Source organism: Ammodytes marinus (genome assembly GCF_949987685.1).
Source record: "Ammodytes marinus genome assembly, chromosome: 4".
Classification (NCBI taxonomy): Eukaryota; Metazoa; Chordata; class Actinopteri; order Uranoscopiformes; family Ammodytidae; genus Ammodytes; species Ammodytes marinus.
This window is the reverse complement of record NC_137233.1, coordinates 29,901,974-29,928,387: the sequence shown is the minus strand read 5'-3', so window position 1 is coordinate 29,928,387 and position 26,414 is coordinate 29,901,974. Positions and strand designations below refer to the sequence as shown.

Sequence of the window (26,414 nt, the reverse complement as noted above, 5' to 3'; positions counted from 1 at the left end):
GTTTATTTTTAAATGCATTTGAATATGAACATGAGCTCCACACTTATTGAATATCCAATCATCCTACTACCAATGGGTGATGGCAATACTGCTTTTAGACTGGCCTCAAACCTGAAAAACTGCCTGGCTTACCTGCCAGGGGTATAACAGGTGCCTCTCATGAATTAGATTACTCCTCCCCTAGCTAGTGTAATTTTTTACTTTTTTCAGTGCCATTCCCTTTCCTATGCCAAATAGACAAGACTGAAATGGAATGGATAAAGAGGAGATTGTCACACACCTTGGGACCAAGTAACTCCTTTGTCTACTTTATGCACCATACAGTGCTGCTTGAAAGTATGTGAACCCCTTGAGCCTTTATGAATTTTATTTATCAATACCAGTATTTTTAAATGAAATAACAGATTTTTGTTTATCAATTCAACATTTTTATTTTCCAGAAATCAATTGTTAAAACAGATTAAAAAAAATTATTTGCCAACTTTTGTATGTGCAAAAGTTTGTGAACCCTGAGCTGCATTGGTTAACAATTTAACCAATGCAGCTCAGGGTTATGTTTACCTGCTCAATAGCAGGTAAACATAATCAGGTGGGCCAAATTGAGTGATGAAATGGACCAATGTAATGAGAGATCTTTAGGTAAGAAATTGGGTGGCACTAGATAAAACAGAGATCAAACCAGGTCAGTGTAGGCCCACCAAAGTGAACACATACAGATCAGACTTGCCACAGATCAGACTTGCAACAAGAGTACTAACAAGTCTGTGTCATCACCTACTGAGACTGTGTCTTTTGTTCTGACAGAGGCAATGGCAGTTTGGACAATGAGCACATCTGCATCAGCTTTGCATGGTTTGTGAAACACCATTTTTTGTCTTACAAGTTTCTTTGAAAATGAATTTTAATATACAAATGAGCTATACACTTATCAAATATAGGCTATCCGCATAGGCTTAATTTGAACCTTTACTCCTACCACATTAAAACTTTACACAATGAAAGTCTAAATGAAAAGTAAAACATTTGTATTAGAAGTTAACCTATAATGGTCAAGGCTTTCCAGAAGGGGTTGGTCGAACGTCAGAACAGGGGTCACATCATACTGCAGAGCTTGAGTTGCCAAACACCTCAATGTTGAGTATATGCAGGATTCATCACTGGTATCAAGATAAATCATTGGAAGGAATGTTACTGAAGCTCTTCCAGGGTGTTCATCTAGAAGATGCAGGATCTGCATCATACCAGACCACGATGGCCTTTGAGAGTGAAGGAGTAGGGATGTCTTCCAGAAAACATCCAGCTGTAATGTTTTGTTATCTGCTGGCAACAGAGCCAGTGGCTGATACTCAATAGGTTCACGTATGGGAGGAATCATAAAGTACTGAATGTGTATGCGACCAACCGCAGCAATATCTGCAGCAGTCACTTGGATCTTTAAAGGAAAAAATTAAGCCTATGCGGATATATTTTGGGTTGCCTATATTTGATAAGTGTATAGCTCATTTGCATATTAAAATACATTTTCAAAGAAACTTGTAAGATAAAAATGGTATATCACAAACCATGCAAAGCTGATGCAGATGTGCTCATTGTCCAAACTGCCATTGCCTCTGCCAGAACAAAAGACACAGTCTCAGTAGGTGATGACACAGACCTGTTAGTACTCTTGTTGCATCATGCTGATCTGAATGCACACGAGCTGTTTATGGCACAAGAACCAAAGAAAGCAACAAAAATAAGACGGATATGGTGCATAAAGTAGACAAAGGAGTTACTTGGTCCCAAGGTGCGTGACAATCTCCTCTTTCTCCATGCCATTTCAGGCTGTGATTCTACATCTGGCATAGGAAAGGGAATGGCACTAGCCTGTAAATCCAGACCTGCCACTAGGCGCTGGCAAATTAAATGTGCTGCGCCTGTTGGTCTGGGCACTCTCCATTGAAGCTCATTAAATATGTCAAGAAATCCTGAGCTACATTTCAATTGGTTCTATCTGATATGGGCGGGCCAGAGCCCTATGTATGGTGCTCTGGGGCGGACGTAAACGGATGACGACAGTGCGCCGTCGAAGCCGTGATAGTAAACATCAAAGATGGCTGCGGATATGTTGTTTGAGTTTGAGACTGCTTTGGCCTCGACCCTTAACGATTTGGAAGACGGCACTCAAATCTTTCATTAGCAAGTAAGTGGAATGTTCGGTTTTGCAGACGACCACGGCAAAAGTAAAATTTAACAGTTAATCCCACTGTTCGCTGAATGAACGGGGCTTAATACGTCACATTGTTCATTGCACTGATTGGTTGTAGTGCTATCAAATTGCGTGCAGTGGCATTTGAAGAGACAAATCTAATTCATGAGAGGCACCTGTTATACCCCTGGCAGGTAAGCCAGGCAGTTTTTCAGGTTTGAGGCCAGTCTAAAAGCAGCATTGCCATCACCCATTGGCAGTAGGATGATTGGATATTCAATAAGTGTGGAGCTCATGTGCATATTCAAATTAATTTAAAAAGAAACTTGTAATACAAAAAAAGTTACTTTTCTAGTATACTTTTACTATGTAAAGTTTTATTGTGGTAGGAGTAAAGGAAAAAATTAAGCCTATTTGGGTTGATTTGGGGCATGTACGATTAGTGTATAGCTCATTTGCATATTAAAATTCATTTTCAAAGAAACTTGTAATACAAAATGTTTTCATTTTCATGGATACTTTCATTGTGTAAAGTTTCATTTTGATCGGACTAAAGGAAAAAAATAGCCCTATTGGGATTTATTGGTGTCTCGCCTTATTGGCACACACCTCGGATTGATGAGAATTAAACATATTTCCTCAACTAGGATTTCTTAGGACTTTTAGTATGTTGTTCTGGACACCTCATAGAAATGATCTGAGCTGAAAAAAATTCTTTTACAATTTGTCGGTTTTTTGGCCCAAAAATGGGTTACTTTGCCTGGCCTATATGTGAATACATTTGCTTTGGCACAACAGATGATTAAGTTGACAGCAAGAAAATTTACTTTTACATGCAAAATACCTATTTTGGTGAAAAAAAACATGCTTACCACAGCACCATGAGGTCCTCTCTTTCAGGGCCATGGGGAAATGAGAGGGGCTTGAAAACATATATCTCACATGACCACAAATGTTTTCCGTTGCCTAGATACAGGGGGTGGCTCACATTACCCGATGCCTCAGATTCCCCCGTTCTCCCCTACGTAGAGTAATTATGAGAGGCTGTTTAGGCCATCATTTATGTTTAACCTTACACATACTCAAAAACGTCTCCAACACATACACTATTTTACCTTTCACATTCAGAATTTTACCTCTCACATTCTTTTTTCCCCTTGTCACATATACTATATTGCCCTGTTTGTATTTGAAAGCTAAAAAAAAGTGTTTGTGAGAGCTAAAATTGTTAATGTGTGAGTTAAAATTGTGAATGTGTGAGGTAAAACAGTGTATGCGGGAGACGTTTTTGTGTATATGATATTGAAAAAAGGGAGAAATGAGCACGTGAAAGGTGAAAGACATGTGTTTTAAGCATAATGTTATAAATGGCGAGGAACATAATCTAAAGTGGATGGGTGATTATGAGCTCTGCCGTCGCTGTTTTTCCCAAGGAGGTTGTCTCATGCCTCTGAGAGCACTAAGGCTGCACTGCATGTGACCCCTCATGTGCTAACAGCAGTGTTCAGGAGGAAATAAATCCTTCCCTCAGAGCACCTGACTTAACATACCAGAAATATAGGCATTCCCCTAATTAGTCTCCACTGTGTTGTGTCTTAATGACATTCTTCCATAGGTTAAGGGACTTTTTTAACGAAAATCTGAGAATTTTACAACTCCTTGCCCTGCAGGAATACTCCTGGATTGGTTTATTGTGTTTCATACTACTTTAATAAAGATGGGAAGAATCAGGATTAAATCATGCAACTTCTTGAATGTATTACAATTTTTTTAATAACAGAAGAGCTTACAACAGAGGGACCTTTCAGCTCAGATGCATTAAAAATCATATACGCCAATAGAAAACACACACAAAAACAGAGCACGCCCCTCGTCACAAACACTATGAAGCTGTCAGTTTTCAGACACTCACTCACAAAAAAAGTGTGTTTCAATATTGGCTAGAAGCTGGATCAATATTTCAACTGGTTTGTGAAATGTCTGTACATGATCAGAGCAGACAGGCAAATCAGTAGTTCCTTCTATCTGTTGGTCATTTGCCACAAACAGCAGCACTCACAAATGGGACTCAATAAGAACCCAGTAGAAATGAAAGCAGCTTAGTACACTTCTGCAAACACAAAGCGGGCCTTACAAAACTTTTATGAGGGTGAATATCATGTGTCATAGATCTTATAAAAGCGTACTTGCAAAGCGATTAACAATACCCCTCCCCCCCCCCAGACCATTCCAAATATGTGATTAACCAACACTTTGGGATGTATACTAGTAACCAAAAGAACAGTGATGGGCATCACTTCCAGAAACAATACCTTTAAAATTAAACTTTTCTATTTAAACCCAAATGCTTTTAACCCACATATAATAATCTCCAATCAAAGGTAAAGTCTTTGTGGTGGACAGACCTCTCACTTTTCATCTTAATCTGCTGGGTGGATACATGTAAAGCCTCTGGGCTTTGATCATGTGCAGTTCTGAAAAGAATGCTTCCATGTCTAGACCAAAAGAGGCAGTTTGTTTTGTTATTGGCTGTTGTCAATTTTTTGAACATGATAAGATAATGCAAACACAAAGTATAACCTATAAAAATAAGAATCAAAGCAAATTGTATCGTAAGCAACATACGTATGAGCCACAAATAAGCATCTCAAATGATACCCTACAGCCATCAGTGTCCATGATATTCAACTCAGTCGGCTAAAGGAAATCGACCCTTTTGGATAAAATAAGAACAAAATATTCAGAACAGATGGAAGAAATAACAAAACAGAAGAGTTTTCATTTTTTCAGCTCATCATTACAGTTATTCCTTGGACTAACACTTTGTTTTAATACAGTGAAGTTTGGAATTTGTTCTTGTTTGTGTGTTTTGACACCCACAGCCTCATTACAAATCCTGTTCCATATCCCAGACTATCCCAGCACTTATCACATGTAGGAAATAAATATGGCTCTCGTCTGTGAGCAATGGCAGGAAGCCAACAATAACAGGAAACCCTGAAGCTGATGCAGCTAAATGGAATTCAACCATCATGGATTTTAATATTAACCCCCAGGGCTTTTTCCTAAAATTACACATCAGTCTGATTCTGACTGGGGACCTTTTTTTGCCTGTTGCATAGGGGGTTTATCAAGGGCCCTTACAGGTTAATCCAGTCCTGACCCTAAAGGCATGATCGTATGGTAACATGTGAAAGAAACTCAACATGAAAATACCTCTTTTTTAAAAGCAATCCTTTTAAGTGGCCATACACAGTTTGATTAATAACAAGGTTAATTACTGAGGGTGCTGTTTCACAAATGGAACAGAGCCAGCATTAATGTTATTAGTTCCACTTGTGCTTTTCCTGCACTGATCTGTCAGAATGTTTAAAGTGAAAAAAAAACAGTGAATCAGGTCTATTTAGGACCGCTAAAGAAACAAGAGTAAGAGAGATTTTTATTTCAGCTTCCATACAGGGGCATAATAGAAATATGGTGAAAGCAGAGAAGGGATTACATTGCACAGCTACAGTAGAGGAGTATTGCCACTAGAGGGAGCAACTGTGTTTGTCCCATAGGTTTGTCTTTCACTCCGTCCTGTTTAACACTGTGAAATATCAAGCCATTTACTACACTATTACACATTTACTAGCATAGGCTACCGTCCACACCAAATGATTTAAAACGTTTTTTTCAAGCAAAACCACCTTTCATATCAGTTAGGGTATTTTGATGGTTGTGTAGATCTTTGAAAACCCTCTTGACAGACTATTAATGTCACACATGAAGGTGTGAAGCCATTTTTTTTTTTGTTAAAAGTTATATGAATCCCTTATTGTTAATGTGTATAGGCCCACTATGATGCTATTACCTTGTATTTTTGTTTTGACGTTTTTTATGTCAATTGTAAAAAATAAAATAGGTCTAACAAAAAATAAGGCAATACTTTTATCGACTCATGTCTCTCCATAAATCAAGACACCAGACAAAAATATATACATTTTTATATAAAAATATATATTTTTTGTCTGGTGTGTGTCTGTTTTGTGTTACATCTTCAGGATATATACCTTACCTTACAGTTTCAGGTGAGGAGATTTGTTTACATTTACAGAGCCTGTAATTAGTTTAAAACAAGAAATGTACATATAGTTCTTTGTATTGAATAATTCTATAGTTTTGAGGCACCTGGAAACAAACGTAAGACAAGAGTATCTGTATTTGTGAACAAAACTGTGGGCCCTGCTTTTGTAAACAACAACAGTGAAACAGTATATTTTCAGGTAGCTTTCTAACTCCAAACAGTGCTCCAGGGCTCCAATTTTCCTGTGAGGAAAGTTTGTTTATTCAGTTATGAGAATATACCATAAATGTTTAATTTCACTGACAAAACCAAAGTTAAATGGTGCACCTTTAAGTTACTGACATTTTTCTGGACACTTTACAATGAGCATTTCTTCGTGTATTGAATGATGGACTGCACCTGTAGCAATCAAAAATAAATAAGTCAGTCAGACATCCACACAATAAAGTGAATAGTCCTGACAATATTTTTTTCAGGAAGATTAGGTTAGCTCCTCAAGCAAGGGACGTAAAGTCGATCTCTGCACTCTGCTGTCGATCAATATAATGACGTAAAGCTGACCCAATTACACGCCCTGAATGAATGACAGCCCCTATACATTCATTTGCATAATGAGGTTGAAATGAACTAAAGGAATGTGTAAATCAAAAACAGAAATAAATACGTTTGGGAAATAAAAAAAGGGGTGAAAATGCAAAGGGAAAACAACTCAGACATAAATAGATGAATAAACACATCAATATATAAATAATTACATCTTAGATTGAATAATAAAATAAGTTAATAAAACAATACATATCAATTTAGTCACTTTTAGCATTAAATAGGCATAATGCATACATTTATTTATTTTTGGTGGATTTAATAGCATAATAATCTATTTACTGGGTCCTCCATAGAACGGTCAAGAATTTTGTAAACAAAAATTCAAACCAACCGGGAAAAACCAGGGACCAATTATAAACAAAACGCTACTTTTTCCTATTGCCGCTTCCTGCTCCGACGTCATCGTCGTTTCCACATGTGACCTCTGAGGTGCGTTTGTAGGATGTTTCACTCTAGTCCCGATACAACACGAAACCTTCTCTCGATTGGCATCCCCCTTACATTAAAATCAATAATTTAAACTTAACTAACAGTATATGTTTTAAAACACTTACTTACTTATAGGCACCTGTCTGTCACACAACGATTCCCAATGAGGACGCTTTTAAGGGTGACACATCTAAAACACTGTTCAACACTACCAGACAACAAGAGCCGGTGTGTCTTGAACACAGAAACGAGCGCTCCCGGAGTAACGCGGGAAACGCCACTGTGTTGGTTCAGTGTTTTCTACAGAGGAGCGGCTGCTACGCTAATCCACACGTTAACGGAAAGTATAATCATCGGGGCCAACAAATGAACTGACACTGGCTTTTTCCCTCTGACCCGAGACAGTTCATCCTCTTTGGGTCCACACTGTACCCACAACAAGGCTGTGGTGTATCCGGACCGCCTGCACGAGCTCGGGGGAGCAGTTGATTATATGTCGGTCCTCGCGCTGCTAGTTAACGTCTGTGTCCGTAGCCACCGAGCATCTGTTAGCTCACACACAAAGAGAGGGAGGAAAGTCCTGCTAACCAGCTAAACAACCCGCAAACAACCTGCTCTTTCTATTGAAAAGAAAATGGATACGTTTCAGAAGGTGGAGAAGATAGGGGAAGGGACGTACGGAGTGGTCTACAAAGCCAAGAACAAAGTCACCGGAGAAACTGTTGCTCTCAAGAAAATCAGACTAGACACGTAAGTTTCCACTTTGAGTGGTGCTGGTTGTCATCTGAGCACCGAGCTAACGCGATTAAAGCTAACCGTGCCTTTTACTTTGCCTCGAATCTGATAATAAAACCTTCAGTGTGGCTCCATCAGGCTGTGACAGTTGACCGATTTTAGCAAGCTTATGATTTGCAGAGCTTCCTTCCGCCACTCCTGCATAGTTTGAAGGAAACAATGAAATACTTCACTAAGAGTGGTTGGTAACCACCAGCCTTTCATGTTTAGACGCTACTAATACTTGATTCCTATATTTGACATCTGATTAGTTTTCCAAATGTAACTGCTGCAGCCATTAGAAGTAACTCAGTATAAGTATAACTTCCAAGATCAATGTGAGGGGTCGCAGGAGGATTTACCAGATAAGTATTTTTTTAGGGCCCGAGCACAGACATGTGCGAAAGCCCTATTGTAATCGTTGTGATTATTATTAGGGCCCGAGCACAGACATGTGCGAAAGCCCTATTGTAATCGGTACGATTTTTATTCTTATTATTAGGGCCCGAGCACAGACATGTGCGAAAGCCCTATTGTAATCGGTATGATTGTTATTATTCTTTTTATTCCGACTCTTTAATGTCACTTTTGACCACCTTCCCATCATGCAAAAGTTGAAAATATGTGGCGTACCCATCAGACCTGCAAAAAATTTTAATGTATCAGTGGTTCAGGATTTGATCTCTAAAATTGCGCCCCCTATGGCCAAAACAGTTTTTCAGCAAATGCATGCTCAAAAATTGGGCTAGATGCCTGAAATTACAGGACAACATGTAATGGCCCAAGGCGCACATAAATGCAATTTATATGTCATTAGCCAAAATCAACAGGAAGTCGGCCATGTTGGATTTAGTGCCTAAAACCGCCACTTTACATCTTTTCGCATTTCGACGAACTAGTCCTAGAGTTTTTATGCCAGCGACGTCAAACCACTTCTCAAATACAAAAGACCCTTGCCCGATAAGGAATTGCGAAAAGATCAGGAAGTTAGCCCGGAACCAGGGATCTTTTTGGGGTCAAAGTGTCGCGTAAATACGCACCTCATGAAACTTCAATTCATCATAGCTCAGGCTGTGTTATACCTAGCTGCACCAAATTAATAACCCAAATGTATCTCTGCAGGCCCCACAAAAAAGCCTCTTGAAGCCCCGCCCCAAAATCAACAGGAAGTCTTTAAATGTGAAATATGTGAATAGGGGCGGGGCTTAATAACACGTTGGCCATAACTCCTTAACCATAGGTCCTATCATCATCAAACTTGCTGGGTATGTGCAGAAGTCATGTGGTAGCATGTCCCTTAGAAGCTTATCGCGATGAATCCCATAGGGGCGCCACAGGGGCGGGGCTTAATAACACGTTGGCCATAACTCCTTAACCATAGGTCCTATCATCATCAAACTTTCTGGGTATGTGCAGTAGTCATGTGGTAGCATGTCCCTTTGAAGCTTATCGCGATTAACCCATAGGGGGCGCCACAGGGGCGGGGCCTATCCACAAATTGGCCATAACTCCTTAACCATAGGTCCAATCATCATCAAACTTGCTGGGTATGTGCAGAAGTCATGTGGTAGCATGTAGCTCGAAGCTTATCGCGATTAACCCATAGGGGGCGCCACAGGGGCGGGGCTATCCACAAATTGGCCATAACTCCTTAACCGTAGGTCCTATCATCATCAAACTTGCTGAGTATGTGCAGAAGTCATGTGGTAGCATGTCCCTCGAAGCTTATCGCGACGAACCCATAGGGGGCGCCGCCTATCCACAAATTGGCCATAACTCCTTAACCGTAGGTCCTATCATCATCAAACTTGCTGGGTATGCGCAGAAGTCATGTGGTAGCATGTCCTTCTAAGCTTATCGCGATGAACCCATAGGGGGCGCCACAGGGGCGGGGCTTAATAACACGTTGGCCATAACTCCTTAACCATAGGTCCAATCATCATCAAACTTGCTGGGTATGTGCAGAAGTCATGTGGTAGCATGTCTCTCGAAGCTTATCGCGATTAACCCATAGGGGGCGCCAAAGGGGCGGGGCTATCCACAAATTGGCCATAACTCCTTAACCGTAGGTCCTATCATCATCAAACTTGCTGGGTATGTGCAGAAGTCATGTGGTAGCATGTCCCTCAAAGCTTATCGCGACGAACCCATAGGGGGCGCCGCCTATCCACAAATTGGCCATAACTCCTTAACCGTAGGTCCTATCATCATCAAACTTGCTGGGTATGTGCAGAAGTCATGTGGTAGCATGTCCCTCGAAGCTTATCGCGACCAACCCATAGGGGGCGCCGCCTATCCACAAATTGGCCATAACTCCTTAACCGTAGGTCCTATCATCATCAAACTTGCTGGGTATGTGCAGAAGTCATGTGGTAGCATGTCCCTCTAAGCTTATCGCCATGAACCCATAGGGGGCGCCACAGGGGCGGGGCTTAATAACACGTTGGCCATAACTCCTTAACCATAGGTCCAATCATCATCAAACTTGCTGGGTATGTGCAGATGTCATATGGTAGCATGTACCTCGAAGCTTATCGCGATTAACCCATAGGGGGCGCCACAGGGGCGGGGCTATCCACAAATTGGCCATAACTCCTTAACCGTAGGTCCTATCATCATCAAACTTGCTGGGTATGTGCAGAAGTCATGTGGTAGCATGTCCCTCGAAGCTTATCGCGACCAACCCATAGGGGGCGCCGCCTATCCACAAATTGGCCATAACTCCTTAACCGTAGGTCCTATCATCCGTATCGAGCGCGTCGCCGACACTTCCGCGCTTCCGGCGTGCAGCATGTGTGGGCGAGGGCCCGGTCATCACTGCTTGCAGTTTTAATTATTATTCTTTTTCCGACTCTTTCTTGGCACTTTTCACCCCCTTCCCGTCATGCATTAGTTGAAAAACTTTGCGTACCCATCAGACCTGCAAAAAATTTTAATGTATCAGTGGTTCAGGATTTGATCTCTAAAATTGCGCCCCCTATGGCCAAAAACAGTTTTTCAGCAAATGCATGCTCAAAAATTGGGCTAGATGCCTGAAATTACAGGACAACATGTAATGGCCCAAGGCGCACATAAATGCAATTTATATGTCATTAGCCAAAATCAACAGGAAGTCAGCCATGTTGGATTTAGTGCCTAAAACCGCCACTTTACATCTTTTCGCATTTCGACGAACTAGTCCTAGAGTTTTTATGCCAGCGACGTCAAACCACTTCTGAAATACAAAAGACCCTTGCCCGATAAGGAATTGCGAAAAGATCAGGAACTTAGCCCGGAACCAGGGATCTTTTTGGGGTCAAAGTGTCGCGTAAATACGCACCTCATGAAACTTCAATTCATCATAGCTCAGGCTGTGTTATACCTAGCTGCACCAAATTAATAACCCAAATGTATCTTTGCAGGCCCCACAAAAAAGCCTCTTGAAGCCCCGCCCCAAAATCAACAGGAAGTCTTTAAATGTGAAATATGTGAATAGGGGCGGGGCTTAATAACACGTTGGCCATAACTCCTTAACCATAGGTCCTATCATCATCAAACTTGCTGGGTATGCGCAGAAGTCATGTGGTAGCATGTCCTTCTAAGCTTATCGCGATGAACCCATAGGGGGCGCCACAGGGGCGGGGCTTAATAACACGTTGGCCATAACTCCTTAACCATAGGTCCAATCATCATCAAACTTGCTGGGTATGTGCAGAAGTCATGTGGTAGCATGTATCTCGAAGCTTATCGCGATTAACCCATAGGGGGCGCCACAGGGGCGGGGCTATCCACAAATTGGCCATAACTCCTTAACCGTAGGTCCTATCATCATCAAACTTGCTGGGTATGTGCAGAAGTCATGTGGTAGCATGTCCCTAGATGCTTATCGCGACGAACCCATAGGGGGCGCCGCCTATCCACAAATTGGCCATAACTCCTTAACCGTAGGTCCTATCATCATCAAACTTGCTGGGTATGTGCAGAAGTCATGTGGTAGCATGTCCCTCGAAGCTTATCGCGACCAACCCATAGGGGGCGCCGCCTATCCACAAATTGGCCATAACTCCTTAACCGTAGGTCCTATCATCATCAAACTTGCTGGGTATGTGCAGAAGTCATGTGGTAGCATGTCCCTCTAAGCTTATCGCGATGAACCCATAGGGGGCGCCACAGGGGCGGGGCTTAATAACACGTTGGCCATAACTCCTTAACCATAGGTCCAATCATCATCAAACTTGCTGGGTATGTGCAGAAGTCATGTGGTAGCATGTATCTCGAAGCTTATCGCGATTAACCCATAGGGGGCGCCACAGGGGCAGGGCTATCCACAAATTGGCCATAACTCCTTAACCGTAGGTCCTATCATCATCAAACTTGCTGGGTATGTGCAGAAGTCATGTGGTAGCATGTCCCTAGATGCTTATCGCGACGAACCCATAGGGGGCGCCGCCTATCCACAAATTGGCCATAACTCCTTAACCGTAGGTCCTATCATCATCAAACTTGCTGGGTATGTGCAGAAGTCATGTGGTAGCATGTCCCTCGAAGCTTATCGCGACCAACCCATAGGGGGCGCCGCCTATCCACAAATTGGCCATAACTCCTTAACCGTAGGTCCTATCATCATCAAACTTGCTGGGTATGTGCAGAAGTCATGTGGTAGCATGTCCCTCTAAGCTTATCGCGATGAACCCATAGGGGGCGCCACAGGGGCGGGGCTTAATAACACGTTGGCCATAACTCCTTAACCATAGGTCCAATCATCATCAAACTTGCTGGGTATGTGCAGATGTCATGTGGTAGCATGTATCTCGAAGCTTATCGCGATTAACCCACAGGGGGCGCCACAAGGGCGGGGCTATCCACAAATTGGCCATAACTCCTTAACCGTTGGTCCTATCATCATCAAACTTGCTGGGTATGTGCAGAAGTCATGTGGTAGCATGTCCCTCGAAGCTTATCGCGACGAACCCATAGGGGGCGCCGCCTATCCACAAATTGGCCATAACTCCTTAACCGTAGGTCCTATCATCATCAAACTTGCTGGGTATGTGCAGAAGTCATGTGGTAGCATGTCCCTCGAAGCTTATCGCGACCAACCAATAGGGGGCGCCGCCTATCCACAAATTGGCCATAACTCCTTAACCGTAGGTCCTATCATCATCAAACTTGCTGGGTATGTGCAGAAGTCATGTGGTAGCATGTATCTCGAAGCTTATCGCGATTAACCCATAGGGGGCGCCACAAAAGTCACCCGACTCCGATTGACTTGAAATTGATTGCACATGTACAGCTCATGGTGCTCTACGATTTCGCTCAAAGGAATTTTTTTGTAATTTCCGCTTGGGGGCGCTGTTAAGCCCCGACTGAAGAAAGTTTGAGAGGCCGCGCCCCGCACACCGTAAGTCCGATTGACTTGAAATTTCTCACACTGGTGTATTTTAGGGTGTTCTACAAAAAAGCCTCTTGGACCATAAGAGTCAACCTGAAAATATTTTCGGCTAATTAGCATAAACTGAAAAAAAGGGTTTTATCCACAACTTTTTCAAGTGTTACTCTATCAACACCAAATGTCTCACGAAGCCCCGGGGGAATATGACGCACGTCTCCGAAAAATATTAGTAGGATAGGTTCAAAAACATGGCCGCCATTGACTAAAACGTTTACGCAGGGGCGGGGCTTAATAACACGTTGGCCATAACTCATTGACCGTAGGTCCTATCATCATGAAACTTGCAGGATACGTGCAAAAGACATGTGGTAGCGTGTCCCCCTAAGCTTGTCGAGGTTAACCCGTAGGGGGCGCCACAAATGCAAAAAACGTCATTCACCGATGCTATGTTTGCCAGGCCACGCCCCTTTCCCCCTGACTCCGATTGACTTATCATTTGTCAGACATGTACAGCTCATGTTGCTCTACGGTAAAGTCTCTCGGACCACAGGGGTCAGCCGTGATTTTTTTTCTTCCCCGATTTAGAAGGGGGGCTTGTACTTTCAATATCTCCGCGGGAATTTCTAGTTTCGCTCTGCGCTGTCCCACGCGCTCCAAACTTCGCCCGCCTGCTGAGAGCCCAGGCCTGAGGTCGTCCTCGCGTCCGTATCGAGCGCGTCGCCGACAATTCCGCGCTTCCGGCGTGCGGCATGTGTGGGCGAGGGCCCGGTCATCACTGCTTGCAGTTTTAATTCCCTATTATTATTCTTTTTATTTATAGTCATTTTTGGGACTTTTCACCCACTTCCCGTCATGCATAACTTGAAAATATGTGGCGTACCCATCAGACCTGCAAAAAATTGCAATGTATCAGTGGTTCAGGATTTGATCTCAAAAATAGCGCCCCCTATGGCCAAAAACAGTTTTTCAGGAAATGCATGCTCAAAAATTGGGCTAGAAGCCTGAAATTGCCGGACAACATGTAATGGCCCAAGGCGCACCTAAATGCAATTTTATGTCCTGGGCCAAAATCAACAGGAAGTCGGCCATGTTGGAATTAGCGCCTAAAACCGCCACTTTACATCTTTTCGCATTTCGACGAACTGGTCCTAGAGTTTTGACGCCAGCGACGTCAAACCACTCCTCAAATACAAAAGACCCTTGCCCGATAAGGAATTGCGAAAAGGTCAGGAAGTTAGAACAGTACCAGGGATCTATTGGGGGTCAAAGTGTCGCGTAAATACGCACCTCATGAAACTTCAATTCATCATAGCTCAGGCTGTGTTATACCTAGCTGCACCAAATTACAACCCCAAATGTATCTTTGCAGGCCCCACAAAAAAGCCTCTTGAAGCCCCGCCCCAAAATCAACAGGAAGTCTTTAAATGTGAAATATGTGAATAGGGGCGGGGCTTAATAACACGTTGGCCATAACTCCTTAACCATAGGTCCTATCATCATCAAACTTGCTGGGTATGCGCAGAAGTCATGTGGTAGCATGTCCCTCTAAGCTTATCGCGATGAACCCATAGGGGGCGCCACAGGGGCGGGGCTTAATAACACGTTGGCCATAACTCCTTAACCATAGGTCCAATCATCATCAAACTTGCTGGGTATGTGCAGAAGTCATGTGGTAGCATGTATCTCGAAGCTTATCGCGATTAACCCATAGGGGGCGCCACAGGGGCGGGGCTATCCACAAATTGGCCATAACTCCTTAACCGTAGGTCCTATCATCATCAAACTTGCTGGGTATGTGCAGAAGTCATGTGGTAGCATGTCCCTCGAAGCTTATCGTGACGAACCCATAGGGGGCGCCGCCTATCCACAAATTGGCCATAACTCCTTAACCGTAGGTCCTATCATCATCAAACTTGCTGGGTATGTGCAGAAGTCATGTGGTAGCATGTCCCTCGAAGCTTATCGCGACCAACCCATAGGGGGCGCTGCCTATCCACAAATTGGCCATAACTCCTTAACCGTAGGTCCTATCATCATCAAACTTGCTGGGTATGTGCAGAAGTCATGTGGTAGCATGTCCCTCGAAGCTTATCGCGATGAACCCATAGGGGGCGCCACAGGGGCGGGGCTTAATAACACGTTGGCCATAACTCCTTAACCATAGGTCCAATCATCATCAAACTTGCTGGGTATGTGCAGAAGTCATGTGGTAGCATGTATCTCGAAGCTTATCGCGATTAACCCATAGGGGGCGCCACAGGGGCGGGGCTATCCACAAATTGGCCATAACTCCTTAACCGTAGGTCCTATCATCATCAAACTTGCTGGGTATGTGCAGAAGTCATGTGGTAGCATGTCCCTCGAAGCTTATCGTGACGAACCCATAGGGGGCGCCGCCTATCCACAAATTGGCCATAACTCCTTAACCGTAGGTGCTATCATCATCAAACTTGCTGGGTATGTGCAGAAGTCATGTGGTAGCATGTCCCTCGAAGCTTATCGCGACCAACCCATAGGGGGCGCCGCCTATCCACAAATTGGCCATAACTCCTTAACCGTAGGTCCTATCATCATCAAACTTGCTGGGTATGTGCAGAAGTCATGTGGTAGCATGTATCTCGAAGCTTATCGCGATTAACCCATAGGGGGCGCCACAGGGGCGGGGCTATCCACAAATTGGCCATAACTCCTTAACCGTAGGTCCTATCATCATCAAACTTGCTGGGTATGTGCAGAAGTCATGTGGTAGCATGTCCCTCGAAGCTTATCGTGACGAACCCATAGGGGGCGCCGCCTATCCACAAATTGGCCATAACTCCTTAACCGTAGGTCCTATCATCATCAAACTTGCTGGGTATGTGCAGAAGTCATGTGGTAGCATGTCCCTCGAAGCTTATCGCGACCAACCCATAGGGGGCGCTGCCTATCCACAAATTGGCCATAACTCCTTAACCGTAGGTCCTATCATCATCAAACTTGCTGGGTATGTGCAGAAGTCATGTGGTAGCATGTATCTCGAAGCTTATCGCGATTAACCCATAGGGGGCGCCACAGGGGCGGGGCTATCCACAAATTGGCCATAACTCCTTAACCGTAGGTCCTATCATCATCAAACTTGCTGGGTATGTGCAGAAGTCATGTGGTAGCATGTCCCTCGAAGCTTATCGTGACGAACCCATAGGGGGCGCCGCCTATCCACAAATTGGCCATAACTCCTTAACCGTAGGTCCTATCATCATCAAACTTGCTGGGTATGTGCAGAAGTCATGTGGTAGCATGTCCCTCGAAGCTTATCGCGACCAACCCATAGGGGGCGCTGCCTATCCACAAATTGGCCATAACTCCTTAACCGTAGGTCCTATCATCATCAAACTTGCTGGGTATGTGCAGAAGGCGAGCGCGTCGCCGACAATTCCGCGCTTCCGGCTTGCAGCATGTGTGGGCGAGGGCCCGGTCATCACTGCTTGCAGTTTTAATTATTATTATTCTTAGGGTTTAACGGCACTTTTCACCCAGTTCCCCTGGCATAATAGTTGTAAAACTCTGCAGGCATGTCAGACCTGCAAAAAATTGCAATGTATCAGTGGTTCAGGATTTGTGCACACAAATTGCGCCCCCTATGGCCAAAAACTGTTTTTCAGGAAATGCATGCTCAAAAATTGGGCTAGAAGCCTGAAATTGCCGGACAACATGTAATGGCCCAAGGCGCACATAAATGCAATTGTATGTCCAGGGCCAAAATCAACAGGAAGTCGGCCATGTTGGATGTAGTGCCTAAAACCGCCACTTTACATCTTTTCGCATTTCGACGTACTGGTCCTAGAGTTTTGACGCCAGCGACGTCAAACCACTTCTCAAATACAAAAGACCCTTGCCCGATAAGGAATTGCGAAAAGGTCAGGAAGTTGTCCGAGAACCAGGGATCTATTGGGGGTCAAAGTGTCGCGTAAATACGCACCTCATGAAACTTCAATTCATCATAGCTCAGGCTGTGTTTTACCTAGCTGCACCAAATTACAACCCCAAATGTATCTTTGCAGGCCCCACAAAAAAGCCTCTTGAAGCCCCGCCCCAAAATCAACAGGAAGTCTTTAAATGTGAAATATGTGAATAGGGGCGGGGCTTATTAACACGTTGGCCATAACTCCTTAACCATAGGTCCTATCATCATCAAACTTGCTGGGTATGCGCAGAAGTCATGTGGTAGCATGTCCCTCTAAGCTTATCGCGATGAACCCATAGGGGGCGCCACAGGGGCGGGGCTTAATAACACGTTGGCCATAACTCCTTAACCATAGGTCCAATCATCATCAAACTTGCTGGGTATGTGCAGAAGTCATGTGGTAGCATGTATCTCGAAGCTTATCGCGATTAACCCATAGGGGGCGCCACAGGGGCGGGGCTATCCACAAATTGGCCATAACTCCTTAACCGTAGGTCCTATCATCATCAAACTTGCTGGGTATGTGCAGAAGTCATGTGGTAGCATGTCCCTCGAAGCTTATCGCGACGAACCCATAGGGGGCGCCGCCTATCCACAAATTGGCCATAACTCCTTAACCGTAGGTCCTATCATCATCAAACTTGCTGGGTATGTGCAAAAGTCATGTGGTAGCATGTCCCTCGAGGCTTATCGCGACCAACCCATAGGGGGCGCCGCCTATCCACAAATTGGCCATAACTCCTTAACCGTAGGTCCTATCATCATCAAACTTGCTGGGTATGTGCAGAAGTCATGTGGTAGCATGTCCCTCTAAGCTTATCGCGATGAACCCATAGGGGGCGCCACAGGGGCGGGACTTAATAACACGTTGGCCATAACTCCTTAACCATAGGTCCAATCATCATCAAACTTGCTGGGTATGTGCAGATGTCATGTGGTAGCATGTATCTCGAAGCTTATCGCGATTAACCCATAGGGGGCGCCACAGGGGCGGGGCTATCCACAAATTGGCCATAACTCCTTAACCGTAGGTCCTATCATCATCAAACTTGCTGGGTATGTGCAGAAGTCATGTGATAGCATGTCCCTTGAAGCTTATCGCGACCAACCCATAGGGGGCGCCGCCTATCCACAAATTGTCCATAACTCCTTAACCGTAGGTCCTATCATCATCAAACTTGCTGGGTATGTGCAGAAGTCATGTGGTAGCATGTCCCTCGAAGCTTATCGCGATGAACCCATAGGGGGCGCCACAGGGGCGGGGCTTAATAACACGTTGGCCATAACTCCTTAACCATAGGTCCAATCATCATCAAACTTGCTGGGTATGTGCAGATGTCATGTGGTAGCATGTATCTCGAAGCTTATCGCGATTAACCCATAGGGGGCGCCACAGGGGCGGGGCTATCTACAAATTGGCCATAACTCCTTAACCGTAGGTCCTATCATCATCAAACTTGCTGGGTATGTGCAGAAGTCATGTGATAGCATGTCCCTCGAAGCTTATCGCGACGAACCCATAGGGGGCGCCGCCTATCCACAAATTGGCCATAACTCCTTAACCGTAGGTCCTATCATCTTCAAACTTGCTGGGTATGTGCAGAAGTCATGTGGTAGCATGTCCCTCGAAGCTTATCGCGACCAACCCATAGGGGGCGCCGCCTATCCACAAATTGGCCATAACTCCTTAACCGTAGGTCCTATCATCATGAAACTTGCAGGATACGTGCAAAAGACATGTGGTAGCGTGTCCCTCTAAGCTTGTCGAGGTTGACCCATAGGGGGCGCCACAAATGCGAAAAACGTCATTCACCGATGCTATGTTTGCCAGGCCACGCCCCTTTCCCCCTGACTCCGATTGACTTATCATTTGTCAGACATGTACAGCTCATGTTGCTCTACGGTAAAGTCTCACGGACCACAGGGGTCAGCCGTGATTTTTTTTCTTCCCCGATTTAGAAGGGGGGCTTGTACTTTCAATATCTCCGCGGGAATTTCTAGTTTCGCTCTGCGCTGTCCCACGCGCTCCAAACTTCGCCCGCCTGCTGAGAGCCCAGGCCTGAGGTCGTCCTCGCGTCCGTATCGAGCGCGTCGCGGACAATTCCGCGCTTCCGGCTTGCAGCATGTGTGGGCGAGGGCCCGTTCATCACTGCTTGCAGTTTTAATTTTGTCTTATTTTTGTGAGTTTTATTTTATTTTATTTTAAAGTTTAGGCCTACCTCTTGATGGGACCCTCTAAAAATCCTCCCAATTAAACGCTCTGTCAAGTGGAGCTTAGATTTCTGTTGAACCGCTGAGTATTTCTGTCCAAACTAAGACATTTAATGTGAGTTTTAGGAGTTCATGGGTCACTTGCTACAAAGGTTGAGAACCTCTTAATATATTGAATGCATATTTTAATGTGATAGTTGGCCATACGATATGATATGGGAGAGTGGCCTAAGTTGTGCCGGTGGGGAAGTTGTGTCACCCCTTGTTTCTAGAAAACCATAGAAGAAATTGGAAAATGTGAGCACATATTTAAGAAGAGCCATCCATTTGACTCATCCTGTAAAGAAGGGAGAAACATGGAATAAGATATAAGCACATTCAAGCTAAAAAAAACTGTTGTTTGCCTTTCAAAGTAAAATGTTTTAAAATTGTAAAATGTATATTTATAAAAGCACATTTAGAACAGTTTGCACTGAACATAGTGCATTCAGCAGATAAAAAATTAAGGTAAAATAACAAAAATAAAAGACATTAAGCCCAGATATCCACATATAAACAAAGATAGTAGTTCAGATGTAAGATAGTTAATGGGGAGGAAAAACCAGGGTGTACAGATGGGTTTTGAGTCTTGATTTAAAGGCAGAAATGTAGAGGGAATCGCATATGCCAGGTGGCAGTTGGCTCTACAAGGGCGGAGCAGCTAGTGCAAAGTAAATTTCTGAGAGTTGTGCCATTGTACATACAGCCATGTATACGCTGGTCACCAAAAGAAAGTGATGACATCTCCATTCCACTTAACAACACCACTGATGAGAGTTCAGATGGCCAGAAATATGATGATGGTGACTTTGTCATTGTGAGCTTTGCAGGTAAAACCATTAGATCTGCTAGGCCTTGTTTAAGAAAATTGTCCTTCAATCTTTGTAAAAGATTTACTTTATTTACTTTAAATAAACCTTAAATAAGTGATTGTCTAATGGATTTATATTGCATTAGGGGCCAAGTTGTGCCACAAGACAACTTTTTTTCCGAAAGCTATATTTCTTAAACAGTTGATTTCAGATCCAAAGTTATTGTTGCCAGGGATGCACAACATCCTGAAATATATGTACATACTTGAGTTTGAGACTTTACTGTCAAGGCCTCACTTTAAAATCACTTTGAGTAAAAAGTGGCACAACTCAGGCCACTCTCCCCTACTTTATTGTCCCCTTTGGGAAATTTGTCATAGACTCAAAAGCTGCTCAAAAGATTTATTTTTTTGGAAAATGAATTTGCTGTCATGCCTGTTCCAAGTAACATCATTTCCCAGGGTTCATAGATGACTCACTTCATCCAGTGTTTCCTAAAAGCTGTGTCAGACCCCAGAAGAAAAGTGAAAGCCATTCTTTGCTTATCTCTTGTAGTCTGATATGTTAACTGTATTCGCAGTGATATACTGTATTTATAGGACTTAGAGCAGAGCCGCTGATTGTACAGCTCTAGTCAGTGTTTGCTGTGAACGCTTTGACTGTTTGCCTTGTGAAGAAACTAAAATGAGAAAAAGGTTATAGATAGATAGATAGATAGATAGATAGATAGATAGATAGATAGATAGATAGATAGATAGATTCACAATTTCATTTGTACATTTTTAAAACCTTCAATTTTCAAAACCGGAGATTAGTGAATAAGTTTAAGTAAATAACCAATTCATTTCTTGTGTATTTTATTTAGGGAAACTGAGGGTGTACCAAGCACTGCCATCCGAGAGATTTCCCTTCTTAAAGAACTCAGTCATCCAAATATTGTCAAGTAAGTGCCCAATGTTACAACTTTTAGCTAAATCCTGCTCGTGTCAGTCCTCTTTGAAGCCAACCTGCCTTTGAACTTGTCACAGATTGCGGGACGTGATCCACACAGAGAACAAGCTCTACCTGGTTTTTGAGTTCCTTCATCAGGATCTAAAGAAGTTCATGGACTCCTCAGTCACCGGTATCCCACTGCCTCTGGTTAAGGTAAACAGCGGCTAGATTTTCCCAGACGACCGGTCACCATCTCCCAAGAAATCAAGAATAAATTAATTACTGAGTTGACTTACATAGCCGTGTATGTTTTTGTGTGTTCTGTAGAGTTATCTTTTCCAGCTGCTGCAGGGCCTGGCCTTCTGCCACTCTCACAGGGTTCTTCATCGAGACCTGAAGCCCCAGAACCTCCTAATCAACGCCCAGGGCGAGATCAAGCTGGCAGACTTTGGCCTGGCAAGAGCCTTCGGTGTGCCTGTCCGCACATACACGCACGAGGTAACCATTACATCCGCCCTGTTCATCAACGTCAGAAAATTGTATCATTTTAAAGTGCATTTTCCATACCGTGCCCAGTGTTCTCCAGTATTCTGGTAAAAGTCAACATTTGAATGAATATCTCACAACAATAATCAGGTTAAGGTTTATTGTTTTTATGTCTTAGGCTGACACTAAACACTTGGACACTGGTGAGTGTTTCCTATTTACACACTTGCTTTTGTGATATTTTTCAGGTGGTAACACTTTGGTACAGAGCACCAGAAATCCTTCTGGGCTGTAAATACTACTCCACCGCAGTCGACATCTGGAGTCTGGGGTGCATCTTTGCAGAAATGGTAGCGCGCTCGTTTTCATCTCCTTTTACAATAGGTTCTATCGCTAAATATGAATAAATGAAACCTGAACATGATGCACAATGGCTCAGTCTAACCTCTCTGTCCACTGTTTTGCAGATAACCAGGAGGGCTTTGTTCCCCGGCGACTCAGAGATCGATCAGTTATTCCGAATCTTCCGCACCTTGGGCACACCGGATGAGAACGTCTGGCCCGGAGTCACATCAATGCCCGACTACAAACCCTCTTTCCCCAAATGGGCTCGGCAGGATTTAACAAAAGTGGTGCCGCTTCTCGAGGAAGATGGAAGAGAACTTATTGGAGTGAGACCTGTTATTTATTTACTTACTTACTTACTTTCAGGTTAATTTAGCTTACTGTCAGGTTAATTTCTACTGTACCTAAAAGACACAACATCCGGTATCATTACAGTCTGTCACTCTTTTTTTAAATCAAGATCTAGATGCAGAATTCAGTGTAAGAATATGTGCAGCCTTGGCAAAAGTATTCACTCGTAAGTGCTTTATTTTAGGTTTTCTTTTGTTACTTTCACTTAGGATTAGGGGTGGGAAAAAAAATCGATTTTCCGATTAATATCGATTCTCTCTCGAACGATTCTGAATCGATTCAGAAAAGTTAATAATCGATTTTTTTTTTTTTATATAATTTTTTTTTTTTATATATATATATATATATATATATTTTTTTGTAAATACTAATACTTCCTGCGCCATTGCGCATGCACACCACACATGTGCGAGTTGTTTCCAAAGTGGCTTCAAAAGGGCTGAGAGCAGCTAACCCATGACCTGCACCGGCTTTATCTCTGTTTACGTTTTTGTATGAGAGCTGAATTCCAAGCCATACTTTTTGTACAATGTGTTGAAATGACATAGTAGATAATAGAATATAAATCCTATAGAAACATGATTTACGAGATTAGAAATAAAATAAAACTGAATCGGTTTAGTTTTTACATACTTCCATATTGTGTTGAAATGAAAGCTGCATTGATTATTGCACTGGTCATAGAAAGTCATATTTGTGACAAAAAGCTTTTTCTCTAATATAATATTAGAGAAGGTAATTCATCTGTTGATTGTATTTAATGGTCATCACATAAGTAGGAAGTGATTAGCAAACTCTGAGTAGCAAACTCAGATGTGCATATAAATATATTTTTGAAATTCACACATGGGTATGTACATAAAAAATGTTTTGCATTGAGATGCATTGAAAATCGATTTTGAATCGAATCGTTGACCTCCGAATCGGAATCGAATCGAATCGTGAGGTGCCAAGAGATTCCCACCCCTACTTAGGATATGAATGCATTGTAAGCTAATTGGAAAGAAAATGTTTCTTCCAATAGAGCTGTGGTTCTTTTGCTGTCATACCCAACTTTGAAGGTGGGGACATTTTCAAGCCCCATCTGTCCCCCGTTGCCTCAACAAGATCGAAATAGGTCAAGCTTAAAATGTTCTAATTTATTGAAATAAAATCAATTTCTAAATCAATAACATCAATAAGGCTAACACCAACTTCCAAAATAGGGGAAATAAAAGTGCATTTGTGTTATCACTTTGCAAACTGAGCAAAAAAAAAGAGCAAATGCATTTGAAAAGAACGATGAACAAGTCAGTATGTGAGTCTTATCCCTTCATAAGGGGCTGCAATGAGCCTGTTTTGCACTGCACATCTTTACAGGGCGATTCAGACAGAAACCACATTTAAACCCCAATTAACTTGAAGAACAAACACATTATAAAGGTTGGGATGTTTTAGTTGTAGCAGGGAAAGAGCAGGGGCTCTCCTCCAACTCACACTAGGAAACGGTAAGATAAAATTCCTGATTAAAAAAGATATTAAACCTGCGCGCCACGGGTGTGGACACACATTTACAGTTGTTAGAAATACACACACACATTCATGAGGTTGTTCCACCACATGGTAAGACCAGCACTTTCACTGGCACTGAGAAATTTGCTCCCGTTGTGGGCAACACAATGATTTTCAGAGCGCTGCACGAAGCTACCGCGTCCAGTGTGTCTCCAGTGTGACATTTTCATCCTGGTCCCCTGTCTAATGTTGTTTTCATTTTTTAATGAACCTCTGTTTGTGTGTGGTTGTCATGTTTTCAGTGCATAATCTTTATTGTCATGAAAGAAAGGCATTACCCTACTAAAGACAGGCACAAAAAGAGTGATATTTCCTCATGTTCGTTGCGCCTCACCTGTCATGTCTCTATTCCTCTCGGGTGAGGTGCACCAAACACTTTGAGAACCACTGCAATAGAGAATACAAGTATATTCAAACTTTATAGCAAAACTGCAACAATTTTAAATAATCGTTCAATCGTTTGTTATGTGAGGACCTGATGATTTTCTCTGCCGCAATCAGAATACAGGATTTTGGGAATTAGAACTTGCATTTTATTTTAACTTATTTTGTTCATTATAGAAAATAAACAGCAGATTAATGCAACATGAAAATAATCTATAGTTGAATGTTTATAGACACAAGTTTTGACTGTATTTTTCCATTGTCCTTACAGGAAATGCTCAATTATGATCCAAACAAAAGGTTATCTGCCAAAAACGCCCTTGTTCATCGATTCTTCCGAGACGTCACCATGCCCCTTCCCCATCTGAGACTGTGAGTGAAGCCAACACCCAGCCTTTTTAATGCCACCAAACGTCTTGGCATCAAGTACTTCCTCGCCTCACCTCACGTCCACGACTGGAATGGACAGAGAAAGTGGACACTTCAGGAACACGTCGGATCCATTAACGGATGTTTGTTGATATCTAAAACCAGCTGATACATGTCCAGAGAGTTTTGCTGTTTTCTCTCAGCCACAATGTTATAATAGTTATGAAGGTTTACCTGTAATTTTCAATATCATCATTTTTGCATATTTATGTACACCTGCCATTTTTGACGTAGGGGTTATTTAAGGTTTATTTTTGGTCTAGTTAGTTATCTGCGAATAATTTTCCCAACGTACATGGTATGTTGGCTTTAAGATATCCAAATTTAAATAGTCAAGTAGTTAGAATTAAATATGATCGAATAAGTTCGTGGGACAGTGCAAATATCAAATGTCATGTTTTGTAAGACTGGGCAGCAGCTGAATGAAAGATGTGAGCGACTGCTCGCGGCGACATCAGCAGAGGCAAAACAGTTGGTGCTACAAGAACATGATATTACAAAAGGGTTCTTTTAGGCGGATTTTTCTTGAAGTTGTCTTCAAAATTTGGGTCCAAAGTATCTTGAAGTAATTTTTAGAAACGGCCCAATTTGGTTGTTGGGCACACAGAACTATTTGTCATTCAGGTTTTCTGGCAGGACTCCTCACCAAAGTGCAGTTCTCAGCTTTGTACATTTATACAGCTGTGAAATACAAATGTTCCCTATTTTATTTCCGATTTTACAGAATTGAATGTGCTGTTGCATCTTTCTTACTCTAGATTTTATTCAAACCCTAGTTAACCGCTTTTATGGATGTTGTTTATTTACAGTTTGAAAAAATAAATTTGTATTAATAACTGGATCATTTTGCTCTCTAGTTTGAACCACAGGCGGTTGGTTCATTTGAAGGTTCTGCAGTCTCACAGTTTGAGCGCAAGCAAATAAGGTTTTTCTTCAGTTCTGCAGCCAAGTGAAACAATTAAACTAAATGGTTTGTGAGACTCAGTCAAAAGCTGTTTCGCACCATTAAATCTAATTACGGTTACACTTCATTAATCTTTGTGCTAGACGAACACACAGGCCCACTCTCACTCTGAGGACTGCTTTGTGTTTAAAATGTTCACTTTTCCTCTATTAGACCCAGCAGCAGAGGACATTTTTATGTCTTGATATGTAGAAATAATGGCTTAATATGTGCATTTGAGTCAAATAATTCCATAGACATAGATGACAGTTTAAACTAATTTTGTGCGCAGATTAAATCCAACCAATCCACCAACAGACCTTCAATTTAAGTCCTTATTTGTTTCACTGTATATAATTCAAGAAACAAGGGTGGACTTATGCTAAGATTCACAGTAAGTGAAAATCTGAATCAGATGTAGAAGCATACGTTGCTGTTCACCACAGTGTTTTATGTTGCTACCACCGGGGGCGCCACAGTCCAAAACATTTACATTTTGCACAGTGGCTTTAACTCTGTATCTACCTAGAAAAAGACAACAGACACCTTATGT

General features: G+C 42.7%; 1 protein-coding gene across 1 annotated transcript; it reads left to right on the top strand.

Annotated features, from left to right (window-relative positions):
* Positions 1-7,608: 7,608 nt before the first annotated feature.
* cdk2 (cyclin dependent kinase 2) lies at positions 7,609-25,719 on the top strand. The gene is made up of 7 exons (XM_080025485.1): positions 7,609-8,039; positions 21,305-21,382; positions 21,468-21,585; positions 21,700-21,870; positions 22,107-22,208; positions 22,326-22,529; positions 24,761-25,719. Exons 1-7 carry the CDS (start codon positions 7,924-7,926, stop codon positions 24,863-24,865), a joined length of 894 nt encoding a protein of 297 aa, XP_079881611.1. The 5' UTR covers positions 7,609-7,923; the 3' UTR covers positions 24,866-25,719.
* Positions 25,720-26,414: the final 695 nt, after the last annotated feature.

Coding starts and splice junctions, on each gene's coding strand:
- cdk2 (XM_080025485.1), top strand. CDS start 7,924: ATGGATACGTTTCAGAAGGTGGAGAAGATAGGGGAAGGGACGTACGGA. Junction 21,871..22,106: donor TCCGCACATACACGCACGAG/GTAACCATTACA, acceptor GATATTTTTCAG/GTGGTAACACTTTGGTACAG. Junction 22,530..24,760: donor ATGGAAGAGAACTTATTGGA/GTGAGACCTGTT, acceptor TTGTCCTTACAG/GAAATGCTCAATTATGATCC.